The following is a 17,519-nucleotide window of genomic DNA, read 5'->3' as shown; positions in this document are numbered from 1 at the left end:
TTTTGCGTGGTATTGCCCCCGTATCGTTATATAAAGCTCTGTTCTCGCTGTCTAGCTTTCTCCTCTTTGAGCAATCGATGATTTGAAAATTAACTTATTTATCGTTAACGTAGATATCCATCTGATTGTTTCTCATCCCGTCTCCTCTCCTCGCTCATTTCAGGCCATCAGTCTCTTCCCCATAGTAGGCTACTTTACTCACTGACTCGACTTGATCAGAATTCACAGATTTCACTGGCTGAGTAGCAGCAAGCGAAATGATAATTCCTGAAGCTCTTGAAGTAAATGCTGTTATCCTAACCAACGAAACATTTAGCGCAGCTTTGAAATCTTACGTGAAAATCTAAATTAGGCTATTATGGTCTGCGTCCGGATAGGATCACGTCACGGTCCGGACTCGGACTGCGGTCCACCATTTGGTGATCCCTGGTTTATATGATTGTACAATAACTGTTACTTTTTAATGTTACTGTAATATTTATTGTTATTCTCTGCCGTAAGTTGTGTTGGATATATGTCTGTTAAGCAAGGATAACGATATTCACATGAACATTTACCTTTTCCCCCTAGCTGCTGGAGACAAAGTCATGAAAGACATTCGGCCAGGTGTCCCTTTCGAGCCAACTTATATTTACAGACTCCTCACACTCATCAAATCGAGCCTCTCTGAGAAGGTAAGAGCTTTATGCCTCCCTCATCAAGATATTTGCTTCTCTTTATTTATTTGGGTTTATTTGGAGCATTATCTAAGGAGAGAGGACACTGTGTTCTACCTAAATGTCCTGTGCTACCTGAGGGAATTCGCACACACGTTCAGCTTAGCGTTGCTGAGAAAACCACAAAGCAGAGATCGATATCAGGCGTCCTTTGCATTCTGAGTCAGATTTATTTTAATGAGCGAACAACGTAGCAGGGCTGCCGGACCGTGATTAGGAAACCTTTGATGCCTGCATATCTGCCTGCCTTGACTTGTTACCTGGCTTTGAGAGTGAGTCTTGCACTAGTCATTAGTGTTGTAATATAGTGTTCGTCAGCCCTGCTCACCAGACTGCCTGCCTCTACCTGCTGACTCTATTAGTACGCTGAGTCAATTGTGTGTGTGTGTGTGTGTTTATGTGTGGTGCTAATTAGCTGGCCATTGCCTCAATTCAATTGCCTCTGTCAAATTCAAATTTCAAATTCAATCAGCTTTATTGGTGTGACTGTAAAGTTATAATATTGCCAAAGCAATATGATGTGTATAATAGAACAACAAATTGGAAACTATCAAGAATAATCTCTCTCTTTCTCCCCCCCAGGGGCGTCAGGAGGATGCAGAGGAGTACCTGGGCTTCACCCTGAACGGCCTGCATGAGGAAATGCTGGCGCTGAAAAAGCTCATCTCTCCACAAGAAGAGAGTAAGCAATCACAGACTTGTGGCAGACTTGTGGCAAACAACATGCGTGTTCTTAGTGGGCAAGAAATGTAGCCCTGGGGGTTGATCTGTAATGGGAATTTGTGATGAGCCTGGTGAAGTTGACTCAAAGGTGGTAAACCTCCTAATAGACTGGTGTGGTGGAGCAGTGGTAGCATTGCCACCTAATGGCCTATGCCGATTACACAATTTCAGCCCGATTTTGCCACGATTTTGTCGTAGCTAACAAATTTCCAGTATCGTGACCGATTTATGAAAGGTCGGAAACGATGACGAACGAGGAACGTGTCTTGTAATGTGACATATTCAATGACCCGTGATTTATTGTCTGCGACATTCCACGACCAAAAGTCTATCATGTTAGATTTTTTTGGGAATCTCCTACAACTCCCGTATTGACGCTGACAGTTTGACGACACGCCACGAGTAGACTACAATAGGCTACATGATCTTGTAACGTGGCCAATCTTCCGACCAATACGCAGCCAGAATTTATGTTTCTATGATCGCCTAGTCTGACATGGTCAATCGTAAAAAACCATTGTGGAAGACAAAAATTGTCTGCATAGTAATCGATATCAATAAAAAATACGTTCGATAGAACATTCGATAATTAAAAGCAACACACACCTTCTGCCTTACGTTGTCCATAATTAAATAGGCTAATATATCTTGCATTGTAGCTGGTATGTGCAACTCTACCAGAGTAGACGATAGAAGTAGGCCTACCTCAATACAGACTCACAATGAGTCCTTGCCCCGTGCACACTCTCTCTCTCTCTCTCTCTCTCTCTCTCTCTCTCTCTCTCTCTCTCTCTCTCTCTCTCTCTCTCTCTCTCTCTCTCTCTCTCTCTCTCTCTCTCTCTCTCTCTCTCTCTCTCTCTCTCTCTCTCTCTCTCTCTCTCTCTCTCTCTCTCTCAACAGGCGCATCCCTCCTCATGCACATGTAATTCAAACATTCACAATCGTGCAAGACGACTGGCTAAATTGTTATTAAATCCGGTTAGCATCATTTGCACGCTGCACGAATTTGTTCAAAACTGTTGCATTCAAATTGACTGCTAAGTTCTATTCATCTCAATCCCGATGCAAATGGAAAAGTATTTTACAAGACTCAAACGGGCCTGTCCCAAGGAGAAAAAGTATTCATTTCAAACTTAAACACACGTGGGGAAACTGAACTGTCTAACCAGTAGACTATGATAAACTAGCAAATTAAGCTACTTTGTTTACAATATTTCCAGGCTTCAACCAGTGCTGCTTTTCATTCAGACTTATGTGCACATTTATCAGGGTACCCGCGGAGTCTTAAAAGTATTAAAAAGTATTACATTTCATTTTCCTAAATTAAGGCCTTAAAAAGTATTGAATTGCACCTCCGTCCGATGAATGAATGTGTGTGATGGTAAATGTTTAAAGACCTAATAGTGTTCTTGAGAACTTTCTGTCTCAATCAGAGATCGCTCAAGAAGATACGTCAGCCATGAGTTTAGCTTTGTTTATGTTGTAGCTACACGCTTCTCTCATTGGCCTGGGGCGGTTGCTTAAAAAAAAAAAAAAGAACACGTCTGGAGGACGGTCTAAAAGTTGGATTATAGTGACACAATCGAGACAGCTGATGAGGTTGCCCAATCCGTTTAACTTTTTTGGATATGCTATTGTGAGCTCTATGTGCGAAATCGGAGACTGTGTTCTATCCATGCATCAATGTAGACAATTTCTTACTATTGCGAACTCTTGTCAGGGGAGGTCATTCATTGTGGGTGTCACCTATGACTTGAACAGATAGCCTGCTATGCCACCCGATGTACTATTATTGTTACAGTTTTTAATCAATGCAACTAACATTATGTGTAAAGCGACGCAATATAAACCGTAGCCTATGCCTCCCGTATGTTATGACATGTAATGCTACAACAATGTTTTTCACAATTTGCGACGGAAGGTTTTGACTGAGCGTGTTAACAGTTCGCGATATTATTATTTTATGTTGAGTAAGGGGGTCAGTCGTGTTTATGACGCACAGCCTTGTAGCCTATTTTGCTTAGGCCTCACTTTTAATGACATAGGTTGTGAGCGTATGTTGACAAAAAATAACCATGCAATTAAAATAATCAACTTAAAACTTTGCTATTATTAATGTATAGCACAAAACCATAACCAGTAGGCCTACCAGAACCTCGCATATTAGCGTCATGATTTGTGTACGTTTATCTATGGCTGACCGTTTTTGCGCTAAGTAGGCTACGCATGTTTCTTTCATAGCGCAACACAACCTGTCCCTCACCATATCGCAACCTCTTGTCAACCTTATACAATCTGTTGCTGAAGACAAAAGCGCCCTCTCCAGATTGTCGTTATCAGATGCGCATGAGCACACACAGTATTGCTGCTCATTGGAAAACTGAGTTGTCTGTAAAACTCAAAATTACCATGTTTTCATTAAATGCGGATGAGGCAACAAATGGAAATATGAACAATATCTAGACTGTTCTGATTCGTTACGTTGATGAGGAAATGTGAAGTCTTGCAAACTTGCTTTTATAGATTTTACTTGGTGTTGAATTGCATATTAACAAGAAAAAAAATCTCTGCTTTAAACACTTTTGGCCTGAAGTAATTAAATAAGAGTGTAAGTTAAAGCCTTGCTACAATATTGCTGCAGTAGAAAAGAACAGCAATGGCTAATCAGCAATGGTCAGAGATGGTACTGAAATATTGTTTTGTTCATCAGGAAAACTCAATCTCAATCAAGAACACTCTCAATTCGCCTTATTCACATGGCGGCCATTGGCGGCTAAAACGAGGCTACAGGGTACACAAACCATAGGATTGTTATGTTCTATGCATTCACCTGTAGGTGGCATTAATTATATAGTAACTTAAGAGTACCCTGTAGCCTCGTTTTGGTGTTTATTTGGTGCTTTACTTTGCTGTTTGCATATTTTTGTACATTAAAAACCAATAGGTCGCTACCGCAAAAGGGGTTCTATCTCTACAGGTAGATATGAACAACGTATGACTTATGGCCTGAAAAAAGTTTTTTTTTCACTTTAATCAACTAGGTTCTATTCCGTGTAAATTTGTCCATGAAGCAGGACATTGTCACGTTACTACCGCGACAAATCTTTGCGTTGCCACTGCATTGCTGTCATGTTCATGTTGGCATGTTCAAACACTTGTAAATAGTAATTATTTGAGGTTTAATCTTACCTTTAATATTATTTATTCTATCCGAATGGGTGCGATGTAGGTATTAAATTTCATCTGAAGTGGTATTAAAAAGGTCTTAAAAAGTCTTAAATTTAGGTCTGACAATTCTGGGGGTACCCTGTTTATTTATTTAAATGTTTTTCATGATTGGGTTGCTATTTCTTTTCCCTGTTTGCTTTGATTGATAACTGAGGTGATAAAAATCAGAGGAAGGTTAAGTTTGAAAAAAAAAAAAAAAGTGTAACTTTTTTTTTTTCTGGTCCTTATCTGAAATAGATTTTAAAAAAAAATCAATAATTATCGATATCGACTGATATGAAATACTTATATCGTGATACAGTTTTCAGCCATATCGCCCAGCCCTACTGCATAGGCCATAACAGTTGGCAATTCCCAAACCCACCGTCATAAGTCCATGTCACTTTAGATGAAAGCATCTGCTATAGATGAATATCAGTCACCTTGATCAGTCCCATGGCTTTATTCTCCCTTTAAAAGCAAAGCTATATGACTTCTATTAGGAGGGTTACCACTTACTCTGACTTAACTTAGCCAGGCTCGTCACTAATCCAACTTTGTGGAATACTAGATATTTAGGCTGCATTTACACCGGCAGGCCTTGAGGCACAGTTCTGGTTTTCTGTCTATATCTGATTTTTTTGGATTGCCTGTTTACATTTACGTTTCAGAATGGCCCATATCAGATATGTGTTTTCACTGTTCACTAATTTGTAGAACACTTGAGACAATTCGCAAGCGCACCAGAGGAATTTTGGTCACTGAGATGAAAGCAAACAGACGGCACAGCAAATGCATGAAATATGCTTGCATTGGGGTGTTTCAGTGGCTAGTTGCTTACTTTGTTTACGAAGTATCTTGATGTCTGCAAAATAGGCTATCGGTTTCATTTTAAGTTGAAAAAGAAAGTGGAGACACTACAGTCTTTATTGCAACTTTTCATTTTAATTACACCATTCTGCCAGTCGTGCATGCACATGAAACTGAAACTGTAACTGCGAAAACGTAGAAGATTGTGGGCATTTTCAACAATGTACAAGTTGAAAATGACAAGGAATATCCAATCTGCACGTTTAGACTGCAGTCGGCATTTATCCGATTCATTTCCATATTGGCATTTATCCGATTAATTTCCACATATGAATGAGTCCTGAATGAGTCCTGAAACCAATCTGAAAATTTTTGAATCCATGTGCATTTTTCCTGTTTACACGTTAACGGTGCACATCGAAATTGTGACACATGTAAGCAAAAAAATCGGAATTGGGTCACATTTAACTGACTATGTTTAACTGATAGCCTTAGTTGAGCGTCAAACTGAATATTCCAGATGATTATTGGGGCTGTGTTGGGCAATCAGGTGAAGGTTAGATGTTTCCCATAGTAACTACAACCCCTGGCAAAAATGATGGAATCACCACTCTTGGAGGATGTTCATTCTGCTGTTTTATTTTTTAGAAAAAAGACAAAATCACAGATGTGCCTCAAAAGAATTTTTATGTAACAGATGAACATTCGGGCTTTGTGAAACATAGCTCAAAATTAGTACAAAACTAGTAATTAAAGGCATTCTATTTCAGATCATGTACAGGAAAAAATGATGGAATCACAAATCTAAAAAATGTGTACTTTGTTGCATCGCCTCTGGCTTTTATGACTGCTTAAATTCTCAGGAGGCATAGACTTCACTAATGTACAACAGTATTCTTCATCAATCAGGTTTCAACTTTGTCGAATAGCAGTTGACGGATCAGCTTTACAGAATGGTGCCTTGTCATGCACCATTTTCTTTTAGTTTCCACCATACATTTCATTGCATATCAGGTAAAGTACCAGGGCATATGTCGTTACCTCTATAGTAAATGCACAAGTGTACATTGACATTTTGACACTTGTCATTCCATCAATCGAAAGGAGTTTTGGAGTAGGTACATTTTACAGGATGATAATATATCTTCTTAGAGCAAAGAACTTTTGGAATGACATATCAAGTCAATGATATGGCCAGCAATCTGGATCTCAATCCCATTGAAAATTTATGGTGGAAACTGAAGAAAATGGCTCATGACAAGACACCATCCTGTAAAGCTGAGACGTCAACTGCTATTCGACAAAGTTGTAAACTGATTGATGAAGAATACTGTTCTATATTAGGTAAATCTATGCCTCAGAGAATTCAAGCCATCATAAAACCCAGAGGAGGTGCAACAAAGTACTAATTATGTTTGTTTTAGATTTGTGATTCCATAATGGTCTCCTCAGGATTAAGTGATTCCATATTTTATTTCCTCTACATGATCTGAAAAATAAATGGTCTTTAATTACTACCATTTTTTTAAATTTTTATTTAAAAGCCAGAATGTCCATCTGTTAAATAAAAATAGTTTTGAGGCACATCTGTGATTTTGTTTTTTTGTTTTTGTTTCTAAAAAATAAAACCGCTGAATGAACATCCTCCAAGACTGGTGATTCCATAATTTTTACCAGGGGTTGTACTACTTGTTAACAAATAATAACAATCAAACAAAGCATTTAAGAAACACGAATTTCCACAGAACAGAATTGGCTTGAGACATAATGTTGTGGGGTGGGGTGTTATGGGGAAGCTGTGGTCCAGTGTCCATGAGGACCCAGGCTCAAGTCTGGCCTGAGGTCATTTCTCTATCCCACACCCCATCTATTTCCCACTAATTTCTTGTCTACTCTCCACTCTATCAAAAGCCCATAAGTGAATCTTTTTGAGTGTGTAAAGTGTGTATTTTTAGACATGTTTTGTCTCTGTACCTGAACAGAAGTATCAACACCGAATGGCCCCGACTCCCAGCCAGGAATGGCGGACGATTCTGCTGAGAAGGAAGAAGAGGAGGGCAGCGATGACGAGTGGGAGCAAGTGGGCCCCAGGAACAAGACCTCCATCACCCGCCAGACAGACTTCATCCGCACCCCCATCACAGACATATTCGGAGGCCACATCAGGTTAGGGGCCAACGGCAACTCCACACCATGCCAACTTCCAAGCCACCACAGTATGGCTCTCACCAACCAGTGTGGCTAGTTCGTGGAAAGTGGGAGGAGACGGTGTGCTATGCAAGTCATTCATCCTCCGCAGTAATGCAAAAAGAAAAGAAAAAAACCATGAAGCGCTTTGTTGGCGTAAGAGCAGCAGCACCTTATTTTCTGCTTATTTTTCTTTGAGTCGGCTGGAGAACCACGGCACCAACGGCGCCCATGTCCTTCTTTTTGTTGGCCAGGCCTTCAGTGTTTTTGGTAGGCGCGTGGGAGCCGGGAGAGTGTTTGGTAGAGAGTGGTGCCATCCACTGCTAACGCTGGCCTCTAGCACCCAGCCCGGCCCAGCTCCTTGCTGAAACCTCTGCGGTTCAAGCATTATAAACTGGTCTGCCGCCAGCCACCAGATGAGCGCCAGTAGACTCATCATCACGCTCTGTGGAAGGCCCTTCGTCTCCCAAAAAAATGCTGTGGCCAACAGTACATGGTTCTGTTTGTCTACTCTGACGCAGGGTTCAAGTACAACTACTACCATTACTGAAATATCTCTATACGTCTTTCAATTTAGAGAGGAGGGGCTGGCCTATAATCAGAATCTGGTATTCTGCCCAGTGGGATTAGAGGTATTGGATCAGATGATATTTCTTTCTGTCTCCACAATTAGGCTTAATCATGTTGCCCTATTAATTCTCAGATTCCAGGAGAGATGTGGAAAATTTGATATTCTATAGAAATCATGCTGCCCTTTTTTGTTTTTGGAAGCTGATGACAGTTGTGGCCTTATTGGGCATGTCTTTTCCTAATGAATGTCTGCCAAACTTCCATTTGTGTGTGTCATTTTGGAGAGAAAAATAACAAGGTCAGTCCATAACAAAGTTGTTTGGTAACAGAAAACATGGCCTGACCTGTTCCACGAACGAGTGTAACACCCTTTTCGCGTGTGTGTCCTGTGTGTAGGTCGGTGGTGTACCAGCAGAGCTCCAAGGAGTCGGCCACCCTCCAGCCCTTCTTTACTCTGCAGCTGGACATCCAATCAGAGAAGATCCGCACCGTCCAGGAAGCCTTGGAGACGCTCGTGGCACGCGAGTCTGTTCAGGGCTACACCACTAAAACCAAGCAGGAGGTAGGAACCTCAGTTCCACAACTGATGCAGAGTACAATGTGGACCATTGAAGCCTGGTGTTTATTTGTAATATGCTTGGCTTGAACCAGTGTTAGAACTCAATGGGCACAGGCTAGTTGTCAAATAGAAACCAAGCACATCAGAGCAGTGAACTATGCACACTGAGAAAGTTTATGCACTGAAGTGACTAAAGTTGACAAAATTCAATTCTCACTCACTATAAAACTAGGAATAATAGAAAAATTAATGCAATACAACTCTTACTAAAAAATAATGCAATACAACTCTTACTAATGGATTTCAACCACCACAAATGTAAGAAATATGTTTGTCCTCTGTATGTAATATACTTGCAGACCTAAGCAGTACATATGAATACTTCAGCCCCTACCACACCCAGTTCAGCCATCAGTTGTATAATCATTTCATGTCCATGTAGACTAAACGGCAAGAGAACACCAGTGCAGAATTGCAGACAGAGACTTTAGGGTGGAAATATGAAGATATTTATGTTCCGAGTAGAAACCATTTAGACCTGAGACATGATGGATATCATATCAGTCTACACCTTTGGTCATACGTTCACTTGCTATAGTTAATTTTGGAGGTCATCCTGTCTGTTCATAAAGCTGGATGTCTTGAAATTGCACAATGCCAAAAGAAAACCGCAGCCCCATTGTGTTTGTCAGCATCTGTTTAGACAGTGCCAATGTTTGTGCAGTGTCTCCCTGATCTTTCCTCCATCTTACCCTGAGCTGAATTTGCCTCCTTTGGAGTGGCTGTCGTTTTGTTTGGACGAAGACTTTTTGTTTGGGTTGAAATGAATCTAATCTATTGTCCCCCTTTTCCCAACACAGACCCACACACATAAACCCTCCAAAGACTGCACAGTTCAGGACACAAAGAAACTGTTTATGCTACATGTCCTCTTTTGGCCACAGAGCTCCACAGCCCTGATGTTTCCTAGTCAGGACGTAGTAAAGGCTCTTGCCGTCGTGCCATAACCTCGTGTTCGGAGAATACCGATGAAGGGCCCACATCTGTCCACCAGCTGGCACAATAGACCTCTCTGCCTATTTTTTCCCCCACTCTTCCATTGTTTGTTTTCTTTCTTTCTCTTCTGAGGTATTTTGTTTTTGCAAGACAGCAAGTGTCTTTTGTTACACGACTTGCTGATGATGCAGATTTGTGACGACTAATTGTTACACCGTCTGGATTTATGTTCCCTCTGATTTGTTAACAACTTCAGCGGTTTGGAAATTGGGTCCTGCTCTTAGATGTGCCCCTCTGCTGGTTCAGGGCGTGCTGTTTTGTCCCTGAATGAGTGGGTGGTACCCAGCTTATATGGTTCCCTCTGATGTGGGTTTGAGTATGTTGTTTAATGACCCTTTGTTTTACTTCTGTTCTTTCTCCTGAATTAGATTGAGATCAGCCGGAGAGTTACCTTGGAGGAGCTGCCCCCTGTTCTAGTCCTTCACCTCAAGAGATTTGTGTTTGAGAAGACTGGTGGATGTCAAAAGCTGATCAAGAATATTGACTACCCTGTAGATCTGGAAATCAGTAAAGGTATGTCTTTACTTGACTGGTTCATACATCAGTTTACTCAATCAATCGTTGTGCACACGTTGATTGTATTAAATAGGAAACGACCATCAGAATGCAGTAAGAATTATGTCCAAGAACCATGATTGTTAGAACTGTTTGGTTCTTCACTTTGTTTTTATTCATGAGGTTACTAGCTATTCCTGCAAGGTCAACATCCTCAGCCCATCATAGGCTACTGTGTCTAGTCACACCATACTATACCACACCATACCATACCATACCATAGCAGACTCTGCAGTGTTAACAAATGTAGAATTGTAACCTTATGAAGTAGCATCCCAAAAAGAGTCTGTTTACCTGCAGAAAGCCCACTGTTTACAGTACACACACTCACCAACTGATGGAGGCTGGCCAGCCACCTGCGGCATAGCTAATATTTAGACATGCCATAATCCCGCATACAGCCCATCTTCCTACACCTCCACGCTTCATGCTCACTGCCAAGTGGGTCACCCTACCAGAACTGAAACAGGCCTGAGAATGAGTCCCTATGAGCGCTCTGGCAATTATTTTCTCCCTGCGTTCCGTCTGGATGAAACCCAAGCTCCCACAAGATAGAATGTTGCCCAAAAATACCCAGCTAAGCTTGAGGGGGGTGAGCCATTGGCCTCCTCCCCCTCCTCCTCCTCCTCCCCAGAAATTGGATCCAGCCTGTTTGGTTTCCTGCTGTTAAAAGTAGGCTACATGTTAGTCCAGTAAGTGGTGGATGAGTCCCGCCTGCCATCTCACCCGTCTGCAACGTGGGTGCAATCTGGATGACTGTTTCCAAAAGCCAATGTTTTCACCCCAACATTGTTCCTAAAAATAAGTGCTTAGACACCCAACCAAAACCCAAATCCAAAGGCGTAATAATTGCGTTACACTGCGTCAATGTTTTGTTTGTGTGCTCAACATGCTCTTCTGTGAATACTCCTCTTTCAGATCTTCTGTCTCCAGGGGTGCGGGGCAAAATCTTCAAAGGCCAAAGAACCTACAGGCTCTTTGCAGGTGGGTAGTCTTATTTTATTTGTTTACAGGCAGAAAGTGTGTGGGGTTATTATAATGTGATATATCTGCATATCAGCATGAGGAGTTGGCATGCTGTATATGGTTACCTGGGCTTTAAAAGAACCTCATTGTGCAAGCATTAATGAAAGGGAATGAAACCTTGTTGCTTTGGCAGAAAGTGTATGCTATTCAAAATTTGTACTGCCATAAATAGTCTACAATTTTTCTACAAGTCTGTCCACCGCATATCAGCAAGCCTGCTGGTTTTCAGTGCCAGATTGCATTCCAAGCCTTGCTTAGCTTCTCTGACATCTCTGGAGCTACTGAGGTATCTGAATCTAGGTCAGGTTGATGTATCGATGGTAGCTGGAAGGATTCTCTCTAGTATTTCTTTCAGTGGCATACTTGGACTGGTACTTGGTACTGGTATGTCATCATTTTCATTTGTGGATTTTGTACTCGTAACAAGGACAAATTGTTGGAACACAGTGTTTTTTTGTGTGCATGTGTTTAAGACAAACAACAACAAAAACATCCATATGATCCCTGAGGGGTTTTGAAACGCAATAAATTACTGTGAGGCGTCCACTGATTAAGATCCCAGCATAGTTGGAATAGAGTGGAAGCCTCCTCTGGCACGACGGCCTGCTCACTGGGACACTTCGCAGGTGTGTCCCAGCAGCACAGACTACCTTGTTCCTAAGAGAGGGGGGCAGTGGGTCTTCAGTGCAGCTTCTTAGTGTCATTTTATCCACAGAGCTTCCATTCTTTGTTTGGATCTTTACCAAAGACGGTTTACCAATTTGGAATAAGACGGAATATAAATCTTTGCCTTTACCTTAACCCCCTAGCAACTGTTGTTACAACAGTGCTTACATATTCCTGAAGACCTCCCCATCTCCCAGTGATCTTTTGGGAAATGCAATGGAAAGCTAAGTGAAAAGTATTCCAATACGCAGCTCTAACCTTTCTGGAAGTCTTGAGCCTGCTTTCTTTTGCCTTGTGCAATCAGGGGAACCCGGGTAAACCCCGCTTGCTGTGTTTACTTGCCAAAAGATGCAATCTCATTCCTGTGTTGACCTAGTCAAAACACTATCCATGCATATCCTGGAGCAGTGTACCACCATCACCACCCCTTTAGAGTCCTGGTTTCACTTTAATGTCCGAATTAGACCGTTCCTTAAATTAGGATGCTGATGCAAGTTGTGTGTTTATACAATGTAATGAGCAATGGCCAGAAAGTAGGAAAACTCACTGTGGACGAATGTCCCAAGGGATTATTTAGAGGAGATATCCAGATGCATCAGAGCTCCAGGGTATTAAGCTCCTTTATATTAAGAACACGTGTTCTAGGTGAATACCATCCACTACGTCAGAACGAACTACATGGGTTTGTTTACATTTGCATGCACAGTGGTTTTTCTTGGATTTAATCCTATGTTGATGAATTGACGTCAAACAAACATGGCTATAGTTTCCGCATATGGAATACATATGGATGTGGTTATGATTTGTACAAGGACATATTATGATGCTAGAGTTAGTATGCTGCACATGACAATGTATGTCCACCATTTATTATTGGTTTTTAATTTTGACAAGAGGAAGTGTTTGTTCGTCTTTGTCACAGGTACATAATTATACATTTTTAAAGTTTTTAAGCATGTGAGCAACTATTTTTTATATCCTTGTTCAAATTCATGGCATATGGTGCAGTGAAATTCAATTAAGCAAATCTATGTTCCCTGATGACACAACTGCCTTGTAGGTTTGTGATATATTGACAAAATGTATCAGTTACCAATGTAGTCAGCTGTTAAAAAGGCAAATATGCTCTTGTAAGGCTTTTTGTTTAAAACTAGTGCACTCACTTTTTGATCATTTTTAGTCTGTACCCACCTAGTAGAGTAAACTGCTGTGATGAATAATAGGATGGGTCACCCCACCAACATATTCATCTCTTGCTCTCTGTGCAGTTGTGTATCACCACGGGAACAGTGCTACAGGTGGCCACTACACTACGGATGTCTTCCACATCGGTCTGAACGGCTGGCTGCGCATCGATGACCAGGCGGTGAAAGTCATCAACCAGTACCAGGTGGTGAAGCAGACTGCGGAGCGCACTGCCTACCTGCTGTACTACCGTCGCGTTGACCTGCTGTAGAAACCACACACGCACACAAAACACACCTCAGTACACCTCAACAGAAACAAATCTACATGAACTCGCACACTTTCAAAACCACATGTATGTACGTTTGACATGCGTATGTACGTAGACACATACACACAGACACGCACACACACGCACGCACATACACTCTAGCACACACGCCACACACATACAGATGTTCACAAACACATTCACATTTGTTTCAACAGGAACACTGCCCAACTTCTTATCTTGCAAGATTTTCCCCTCCCCCCTCGACTTCCCCTGCTCGTCCTGAGAGCCAGCTTTTTACCAGCGGCACCTTTTTCCTTTAATATTTTTTTGGAAGTGAAAAAGACATTTCTAAAAAAACAAAAAGCAGTGTGGGAACACTTTCCAGAGATGGTTTACCATGGGCCGTATGGATGGCCCCGAGGGGTCCACGGTGCACCGCTGCGGGGACGTGGGGGGACAATGGGGCGGGGGGGCTGCTTTGGTGGGGGGGTGGGAGGGTTGGGGGGGATGGGAGGTGTTTTGGACTGTATGGACCCAAGACTCTTTAGACCTCAGCCTCACTCGGTCTGGGCACAGTGGATTCACTCACAGTAAGAACTCTTTATCTGGTGAGGCTGTAGTTGATGGACTGCTGGAAAGAAGTTGATATTTTTTCTTTTCTGTGCTTTTTTTTTCTTTGCTTTATTATTTTTTAAGATAAACAGCATAGAAAAATCAAAGTGTTTTTGCCTTTTAGCGTGGGGAGTTATTGGCCGAAATTCTTTTTTCAATTTTTTCATTTGTTTGTTTTTTTGCAGCGGTTTAAAAAGAAACATGATCCTGTTGACAAATTTCTGACCAGAGTATAAATGGCCCTGCACCAGCAAAAACTACCGCAAAAATTGTGTGTAGATCTTACACGTACAAAGTCTCTATCTGTCTAGCAACTTATGAACCAAGATGCTGCTCCTGACCGCTCACCACCATCACCTCCTCCTCCTCCGCCTCCTCCTCTTCGTCGTGACGCTGATGCTTTCAAATCTAGGTAACGCTTGAGCCATGGAAGAGAGCTGAGGAGCGGAGGTGCTCAGGTGCGCTAAGACAAGCGGGGCTTCCTGATTCGGAGAGAGGGAGCCCTGGTGTGGTTTCTGGATGTAGAGTTTAGAATGATTATCTAACAATTTGAATGCGCTTTAGGAAATAAAAAGATTAAAAATTATAAAAACGCTTCTGTGCACGTAAGAAAATTGTTAAAAAGTGATCAATAAGAGATGTTGGATGTGCAGATGCACATTTTTTGCAGATATGTCAAAAAACATTTTAAAAAAGAAAAAAAAAGAAGAAAAAAAATGACATTTGGGTGATGGCCCTCTTCACCACTCTATTGGGTGGTTGTGCTTGTTCTTTGGCTTTCTGTGTATACACTTGAGAGAGATGACTGGCGAAGGTCTCATCACACTCGACTTCAGTTACCTCCCCTTCCCACCCCAGCCCTCCATCCCCAATTGTTTTTTGTTGTTTGTTTTCATTGTTTTTGTTATTTTTGTTTTTTGTTCCCTGAAGTTTATTTCTGGATGAGTGTGGGGCCATAGGCCCATAAGCTTAATGATCTCTGCAGAGAGGTGAACTCTTTGATGTTCCCCTCATCCCCGTCCTCGCCCCACAGACAGACAGACAGACAGACAGACAGACAGCTGCCTTAGCACTGGCAAGGGTCAGGGGCGAGGCTGATGTTCACGTGAATGAATGAATGAATGAACGAATGAGAGAGTGTGTGTGTGTGTGTGTGTGTGTGTGTGTGTGTGTATATATGTGAGAGAGAGGTGTGCAACGTTCAGGTTACCTCTGGTCCCATTAGCCGAGGCCTTTTTTTCCCCCCTCTCTTGCACCTCTGTTGAAGTGTGCAAGAGATTGCGGCACTCAGCTTGGAACCACGATTACCAATGAATGAATGCGCACAAGAGGCACATCATGTTTGCTTTTGTGTAGAAGTCAGTGCTTTCCATTAATTATCAGAAATATTGATATTCTTTTTTTTAATGCTATGGATTTAAAGTTCAACATTATTTCCTTCCATATGTTGCCCATTATCTGTCTTTGCCCACTCCTCGCTGTAGGATTTCTGAATTGGTATTTTTGAAGAAAAGAGAAAAAAAAAACAAGGTAAAGCACAACAATGAATAAAGTTATACAAGTTCTATGTTTGATTTATATTTATTTCTTTTTCAGCTTTTGCCAGTGTTTCTCCTCAACTGGGTTCATGTGCAAAATGCGCAGAATTGATTTTGTTTGGGTATTTTTTTTTTTTTGTCTACTTTTTTTCTTTTGATGTTGTGAAACTGCATTTGAGTTATTCCCCTTCTCCAGAATAGACTTAAATTATACATATTTTTGGAGCTGAACATGACTCCTTTCTAACTGCTTTGTGGTTCTTGTATCACAATGATGTGTACAGGCAATGCTAACAGCTTTGTGAAGAGCTTCAGTAATCCACACAACTTGCACACCCAGATAGGCACAGAAACACGCACGCACACACACACACACTTGGCCATTGAATAAAGCAAGGTACACCAGCTTCTGGGAACAGGTCACTTGTGAAGTGGCTCTCACACGGTCCTGTCTCCGACCACAGGAACGCAGGGATGTGTTGTGAGTTCATTCTTTCCCACAGTGGAATATAGCAGAGCATGCACTTCAGATCTCACAAATGAGCTTATTATATCCTTCCTCACTGCAGCACATCCACACACACACACACACTCCAACAGTGATTTCAACAGGAAAACATCAGATTGCTCTAATTCTGTTTTACTTCGTTCACCCATGTTCAATTATTGGGAGAAGCCACCTTCAGACGGACGAATGGACAACTAACTGATATACTTGTGCATTTGCAATGTTGCTTATTCTTATTGAGATTGGAAGTTCGAACTGTGCAAAGACTTTTGACACCCTTTTTTTCTTCTTGAGGCTTTTAAACACCAGTTCAGTCATTCTAATTTGGGTTTTTGCATTCTGTGGACATAATGTGAAGTAAAACATTCCCCATATGAAACCAAAGTATACAGAACTGTTGTACACTGACCTTTGCCTCTTTGTGATTGAACGAACATGTAATAGATAAAGGATTCATAGGTATCTTTTCACTATTACATTGCATCATATATTCTACTCACCAGAGTCGATTTGCCAGCCATTATTATTGTCACTATGGTGACTGTGGGAAAAAAAGGAAGTGGACCATGTTAAAGTAAATGTCGACTCATAAAGTAAGTGTTGGTTCAAATGTGCAGATGGCTTAAGTGCTGCACTTATGGTGTCAAATGTTGATTTGATTTTCTTTATTTCTGGGGGAAATGTTTTTTTTAATATGGAGGTTTGAACCATGCACAAAAAAGCTGTTAGTCTTGATGTACATGTTCAGCCTCGGGTTTATTTTCCCTTTTCTTCTTTCAATCTTTGTTACGACCAGGAAATGTCCTGGCGTGTAGCTTCAATGATGTCCTCCTCTTCACTCTGTGCTTCCTAACACTTATGTCTGCTGAGAGCTTGAAGTGTTGGGAAATCAACTTAAAATACAAACTATACTGTCTCATCTTCAGCCTACAGCGCGTTATTACTTTTTTTTTGTCAATTGTTCAAATAAAAACTTGTGGAGGAAAAAGGGGTGTTTCTACTGAAGTGTAGTCAGAGGACTATGCTGTGCTTTCAAATAAGGGGATATTTGATCATTGCAGTCTTTCCACTCTTCTGACCTCCCTGCTGAAGAATGTGCACTGTAACCAAAAGAATGAAATAAAAAGAGAAACTGATGTTCACTCTGTTAGTATGTATTGCAGACTCACAAAATCCACTTAGCTGTGGGTTGCTTTTAATCCGTTTATTTTGCAATAACGGTTATCTATAGGTAAACTTAATACCCTGATGCTCAAAATAGGAATAGTTTTTATGAAGATAATTCTATTTTCCATTACATCTCGATCATACACAAAACTAAGGACTA

The 17,519-nt window shown here is 41.3% G+C and overlaps 1 protein-coding gene across 1 annotated transcript in view; it reads left to right on the top strand.

The window, feature by feature from the left end:
* The window catches only part of usp10 (ubiquitin specific peptidase 10), a 32,146-nt gene extending 18,165 nt beyond the window's left edge, over positions 1-13,981 (top strand). Inside the window, exons 9-15 of the mRNA XM_076287869.1 lie at positions 571-674; positions 1,299-1,398; positions 7,439-7,622; positions 8,610-8,775; positions 10,197-10,341; positions 11,302-11,367; positions 13,344-13,981. Coding sequence (XP_076143984.1) covers positions 571-674; positions 1,299-1,398; positions 7,439-7,622; positions 8,610-8,775; positions 10,197-10,341; positions 11,302-11,367; positions 13,344-13,531 — 953 coding nt within the window. The 3' untranslated portion in view covers positions 13,532-13,981. The remainder of the gene's footprint in view (positions 1-570; positions 675-1,298; positions 1,399-7,438; positions 7,623-8,609; positions 8,776-10,196; positions 10,342-11,301; positions 11,368-13,343) is intronic.
* The last annotated feature ends 3,538 nt before the right edge of the window (positions 13,982-17,519 follow it).

This window comes from Alosa pseudoharengus, unplaced genomic scaffold (assembly GCF_046254945.1).
Source record: "Alosa pseudoharengus isolate Yale_2024_CS ecotype anadromous, Long Island Sound unplaced genomic scaffold, YU_APseudo_1.1 YU_APseudo_1.1_scf_16, whole genome shotgun sequence".
NCBI lineage: Eukaryota > Metazoa > Chordata > Actinopteri > Clupeiformes > Clupeidae > Alosa > Alosa pseudoharengus.
Note: the sequence above shows the minus strand (reverse complement) of the source record. Positions and strands in the feature narration are given on the sequence as shown.